Below are 5,341 nucleotides of genomic sequence, written 5' to 3' on the forward strand. Positions count from 1 at the left end.
TCTGGGCTGCCTGTCACTGGCTGTGGAGACACTTCCCTAGTGGTCAGTGGCCTTGGGGCGGAGGTGCCACATCCTGCTGCCAGCACAGAGCAGCAGTGGGGGGTAGAGGCAGGTCCCAGTCAGTGGGGGTGAGATGCAGGGTGCTGACCACGGCCCCCAAAAGGAGATGGTTGGGAGATGAGCTTTGGGTTGGAGTCCCTGAGGCCTGGGGGTGTGCTCTGAGTTGGGCAACCTGAGCTCTGGGGGCTTCTCTCCACCCCTGCCCTGGGCAGCCTTGTCCCAGCCTGGAGGGAGATTCCTCCTGCAACAGTGAGCCTGGTGATCCCTTGAGATCCCTCATGATCCCTTGAAATCCCTACTGAAACCAGGAGCTTGGTGATCCCTTGAGATCCCTGCTGACACCAGGAGCCTGGTGATCCCTTGAGATCCCTGCTGATCCCTTGAGATCCCTGCTGAAACCAGGAGCCTGGTGATCCCTTGAGATCCCTGCTGATCCCTTGAGATCCCTGCTGAAACAGTCCTCCAAGCCTGTAGCTCACCAGGGGGTTGCTGTGACCCCAGTGCAGGACAACCTCCACCCTCCAGGACCTTCTCTTGCCTCAAACAAGGTGTAGCAAACCTGACCTGAGCGGGCAGGGGGATGGCTTTGGTGGCCCTTGAGAGCTCTCCAAGGCAGCTGGCTCCTGGCAAATGGTTTAAGGATGGAAAGAGTTCTGCCGGGGGGGATTTGCCCTTTCCTTGCTTTCTGAGCACTGCAACAGCGCCACCTCAGGGCCTGTGAGGCACAGGGCAGCTGCAGACCTGGGGATGTGTGGTTGGAAAACTGCGACTCGGAGAGGGGCCCTGGGGGTGTTGGTTGGCAGTCGCTGACCATGAGGCAGCAGCGCCCAGGTGGCCCAGAAGGCCAATGGCATCCTGGCAGGGTGGGCAGCAGGGCCAGGAGGTGACCAACCCCTGTGCCCAGCACTGGGGAGGCCACACCTCGAGTGCTGTGTTCAGCTCTGGGCTACTTACTCCGGGAAGGACACTGAGGCACTGCCCCAAGCCTGCCCCAGCACCCCCACCCATGGCTCCAGGCCACCCCAGCCCCAGCTCTGCCCCCACTGCCCCATGAGCCACCTCCCCCTGCCCCCGCATCCAGCAGTGCCAGCAGCACCGGCTGAGGGCTGGGGGTGGATCTGGGGACCCAGTGCCACCCAGTGCCCGGCCAATGGGAGGCAGCCCTGCTGCTGACTCGGCTGTGCCCAGGCAGAGCAGCAGCCCAGGGCACCCTGCAGAGCAGACGGACGGACAGACGCCCAGCCGGGGTGCCAAGGGGCAGCGATGCCCTCGGGCCGGGCACGGCCCTGCAGAGGGCTGTGGGCAGGGGGCAGCTGGGCGCTGCCAAGGTGAAAGAGCCCCAGAGCTGGCCGGGGCCAGCAGCCCCTCGCTGGGGACAGTGCTGCAGGCAGGAGCCAAGTGGCGCTGGGAGCCCTGCGGGGCTGGGCTCTGCCTGGTGACTGCTGACGCTGCCCAGCGCCGCTCCTCACTGCGCCCTGCTGGGGCTCCCGGTGCCCGCACTGGGTGGGGCTGGGGCGAGAGCTCAGCTTGCTCAGGGGGTCCCAGCCCCACGGCAGCCTCTGCTGCGACAGCCATGGAGCCTGGTGCTGTGCTGGGAGCTGTGCTGGTGGCACTGGTGGTGCTGGGAGCCCACCCGGCTGGAGCTGAGAAGCTCTCAGGTGGGCTCAGAGCTGGGGCACGGGGAGGGGCTGCTGGGCTTGGGTGGTGCCCTGGGAGGTGCTGGGGGTCTGCTGTCCCCTCCTGCCCCCACTGCTGGGTGCCAATCCCTCCTGCCCTGGCCTCCCCTGGCTCCTCCCTGGCTGTGCCCAGTGCCCAGGCTGAGGCACGGAGTCCTCTCGGGGTCAGGATCCCCCCTGCAGTGCTGTGGCAGCTGCGTGGCCCTGGGGGAGGCTGGGAGGGGAGTGGCGATGGGGAGGGGGCTCCATGGTGCCTCCTCGCTGCCCTCCCTTGACTTGGCCCCTGCCCCACCAGGAGTTTTCCTGGAGATGTTGAAGTTTGAGTGCCAGTTCCTCAACGGCACCGAGAGGGTCAGGTTTGTGCTCAAGGGCATCCACAACCGGGAGCAGTTTGCTCACTTCGACAGCGATCTGGGGATCTTTGTGGCAGACACCCCCCTGGGTGAGCCCCAAGCCCAGTACTTGAACAGCCAACCGGAGACACTGGAGCAGAAAAGGGCTGAGGTGGACACCTACTGCCGGCACAACTACGAGGTGGCAACGCCATTCACGGTGGAGAGGAGAGGTGAGAGAGTGGCAGAGCCTTTCCCTGGGCAATGGGCACCAGCCAAGCCCCTGGCACTCCCCACATGCCCCAACCCCAGCGTGGCTCAGGGTGGGAAGGGACCTCTGGGGATCCGGATGGGAGCCTCAGGGCTGCTGGTGCCTCGTGCCCATCCCCCATCACTGAGGTGGTCCCCGCCTGGCTCAACCCCAGCCCAGCCCCGTGCAGGGGTCCCTCTTTGCCTTCCTGAGAGTGGGAGGGGGGAGGGGGGAGGAGAACAGAGAGGGGAAATGGGTGGGAAGGCTGCCAGGGGGTTTCCGAGAGAAGCTTCCCCCCACGCCCAGGGCTGTCAGCAGTTCCCAGGGCAGAAGTGAGCTGAGCCTGGAGTCTGCTGGAGCTGAGCCAGCAGGATAGTGCCCCACAACATAGCCCTCTGGAGAGGTTCCTGCCAGCAGGCAGCACTGCAACGACCCCCACCCAGGGCTGGTGCCATGGAATCCCTGCACGGTAGGGGTGGGAAGGGAGCTCTGGAGCTCACCCTGCCAAGCCCCCTGCTCCAGCAGGGCACCCCCAGCAGCTTGCCCAGGAGCACAAAGGCCAGGGGGGGTTGGAAGCTCTCCACAGGAGGAGACTCCACAACCTCTCTGAGCAGCCTGTTCCAGGGCTCAGAACCCTCCAAGCCAAGAAGGTTCTTGTGAGGGAAGCTCCTGGGTGGCAACTTTGTGCCCAGGGCCCTGTGTCCTGTGGCTGGCAGCAGGGAGAAAAGCCTGGCCCCAGCCTCTTGCCCCCCAGCCCTTGGCTCTGGCTGAGCACGAAGGAGATGCCCCAGGCTGGCAGGAGGGCAGAGTGTGGCTGTGCCAGGTGCAGAGAGGGCTTGGCAAGTCCTTGGGCATGTCCTGCGCTGCTTGGGGACCCCAGAGTCAAACGAGGGTCAGAGCAGGGGCAGGGTGGCCCCTGCCTGGGCTGTGCCAGCCCCTTCCCAGCTGTCTCTGGCTCTGCCCCAGTGCCACCCCAGGTGCAGATCCACTTCGTGCAGTCGAGCTCCCTGCCCCAGAGCACCAGGCTGGTTTGCGCCGTGATGGATTTCTACCCCGCGGAGGTGGAGGTGAAGTGGTTCAGGAACGGGCAGGAGGAGACGGAGAGCGTGGTGTCCACGGAGGTGCTGCAGAACGGGGACTGGACCTACCAGGTGCTGGTGATGCTGGAAACCAGCCCGCAGCGCGGGGACACCTACCTGTGCCAGGTGGAGCACAGCAGCCTGCAGCGCCCCATCGCCCAGCGCTGGGGTAAGGCCCTGCCCCGGCCCCGGGGCAGCCTGGGGGGGCACAAGGTGCTGGTGGGGCCCCCATCTCCCATCGAGTCCTGCTGGGGAAGCTTGGGAGCTGTGGGGCTGGAGGGGGAGGGTGGTGGATGGGTTCTGCCTTGACTTCAGCCCTCAGCCCCCTCCCCACTCTTCTCCCCACAGAGCTGCCGACGGACCCCAGCCGCAGCAAGATGCTGACAGGGGTGGGGGGCTTGGTGCTGGGACTCCTCTTCCTGGGCCTGGGGCTCGGCCTCCACCTGCACAGCAAGGTGAGCTGGGGGGTGGGGGACAGCGGCTGGGGACCTCTCTCTGCCCAGGGAGCTGCTGGAGGCTCCAGCTCTGCAAGCTTTCCAACTCCCCCCTGGCCATTGTGCCCCTGGGGGATGGGCTCTGGGTGTCCCTGGGGGGTGGGCTCTGGGTGCCCCTGGGAGATGGGCTCTGGTTGCCCCTGGGGGTGGGCTCTGGGTGCCCCTGGCGTTTAGGCTCGGGGTGCCCCTGGGGGATGGGCTCTGGGTGCCCCTGGCGTTTGGGCTCTGGGTGCCCCTGAGGGTGGGCTCTGGGTGCCCCTGGCGTTTGGGCTCTGGGTGCCCCTGGGGGTGGGCTCTGGGTGTCCCTGGGGGATGGGCTCTGGGTGCCCCTGGGGGATGGGCTCTGGGTGCCCCTGGGGGTCAGCCCTGGGTGCCCCTGGGGGTGGGCCTTGGGTGTCCCTGGGGGATGTACTCTGGGTGCTCCTGGGAGGTGCGCTCTGGGTATCCCTGGGGGAGGGGCTATGGGTGTCCCTGGGGGATGGGCTCTGCGTGTCCCTGGTGGTGGGCTCTGGGTGTCCCTGGCGTTTGGGCTCTGGGTGTCCCTTGGGGGTGGGCCCTGGGTGCCCCTGGGGGGTGGGCCTTGGGTGTCCCTGGGGGATGGGCTATGGGTGCTCCTGGGGATGGGCTCTGGGTGCCCCTGGGGGATGGGCTCTGGGTGTCCCTGGGGGATGGACTCTGGGCGTCCTGGGAGGTGGGCTTTGGGTGTCCCTGGGGGATGGGCTCTGGGTGTCCCTGGGGGATGGACTCTGGGTGCCCCTGGGGGGTGGGCTGTATGTACTCCTGCTCCAGCAGGGGGTTGGACTCAATGCTCCCTAGAGGTACCCCCTGCCCCCAACCACTCTGTGACTCTGGGATCCTTCTCTCCCCACAGGGCTCCTGAAGCACCTCCTGCCCCTGCTCCCCTGCTCAGCCACCCTCCAGGCCCTGCCCGCAGCCTCCCCTGCACCTGGCACCGCCCTGTGCCGCAGCCCCACAGCCCCACGCTGCCCCCTGGGCTCAGGCCCTCTGCCCCAGCCCAGCTTAGCCACCCCAGATTCCCAGGGCTCTGCCACGCTGGCCCTGGGCTGCTGCAGCTCTGCCCAATAAAGTCTCCCAGGATGGCTTCTTCAGCCTTGCCTTGGAATCATGGAGCCATGGAATGGATCCCTTGGGAAAGGCCTCTGGGACCATCCAGGCCAAGCCTCCAGCCAGCACCCCCCATGGCCACTCAGCCATGGCCTCAGCACTGTGTCTGCAGCTTGTTTGAGCCCCTCCAGGTCTCAGCCAGTCCAAGCATCCTCTGCCTCTGCCGGGGCTGCTGCTCAGCCGTGGCCCTCAGCACCACACCTCTGTGGCTCTTAAACCCCTCCAGGGATGGAGATTCAACCCCTCCCTGGGGAGCCTCTGGCAGTGCTTGAGAACCCTGCAGGGGAGAAGTTTCTTCCCATGTCCAACCTAAAGCTCCTCTGGA

At 66.4% G+C, this 5,341-nt stretch overlaps 1 protein-coding gene across 3 annotated transcripts; it reads left to right on the forward strand.

Moving 5' to 3' along the window:
- The first annotated feature begins 1,561 nt into the window (after positions 1-1,561).
- Positions 1,562-5,000, forward strand: LOC137458672 (class II histocompatibility antigen, B-L beta chain-like). Of its 3 annotated transcripts, none has more exons than XM_068170022.1 (5): positions 1,562-1,718; positions 2,032-2,301; positions 3,285-3,566; positions 3,746-3,852; positions 4,763-5,000. In XM_068170022.1, exons 1-5 carry the CDS (start codon positions 1,634-1,636, stop codon positions 4,769-4,771), a joined length of 753 nt encoding a protein of 250 aa, XP_068026123.1. In that variant the 5' UTR covers positions 1,562-1,633; the 3' UTR covers positions 4,772-5,000. The 3 variants fall into 3 exon arrangements, with proteins under 3 accessions (XP_068026123.1, XP_068026124.1, XP_068026126.1); XM_068170023.1 differs by having other exon boundaries at positions 2,035-2,301; XM_068170025.1 differs by having other exon boundaries at positions 2,167-2,301.
- Positions 5,001-5,341: the final 341 nt, after the last annotated feature.

This window comes from Melanerpes formicivorus, unplaced genomic scaffold, assembly GCF_026170545.1.
Source record: "Melanerpes formicivorus ecotype bairdi unplaced genomic scaffold, bMelFor1.0.p_v2 SCAF_269, whole genome shotgun sequence".
In the NCBI taxonomy this organism is placed as follows: domain Eukaryota; kingdom Metazoa; phylum Chordata; class Aves; order Piciformes; family Picidae; genus Melanerpes; species Melanerpes formicivorus.

What these genes read in the sequence shown, in the direction of transcription:
- LOC137458672 (XM_068170022.1), top strand. Translation starts at nt 1,634, where the DNA reads ATGGAGCCTGGTGCTGTGCTGGGAGCTGTGCTGGTGGCACTGGTGGTG. An exon ending in TGGAGCTGAGAAGCTCTCAG is followed by an intron (nt 1,719 to 2,031) that starts GTGGGCTCAGAG and finishes CTGCCCCACCAG; the next exon opens with GAGTTTTCCTGGAGATGTTG. An exon ending in CCCCATCGCCCAGCGCTGGG is followed by an intron (nt 3,567 to 3,745) that starts GTAAGGCCCTGC and finishes TTCTCCCCACAG; the next exon opens with AGCTGCCGACGGACCCCAGC.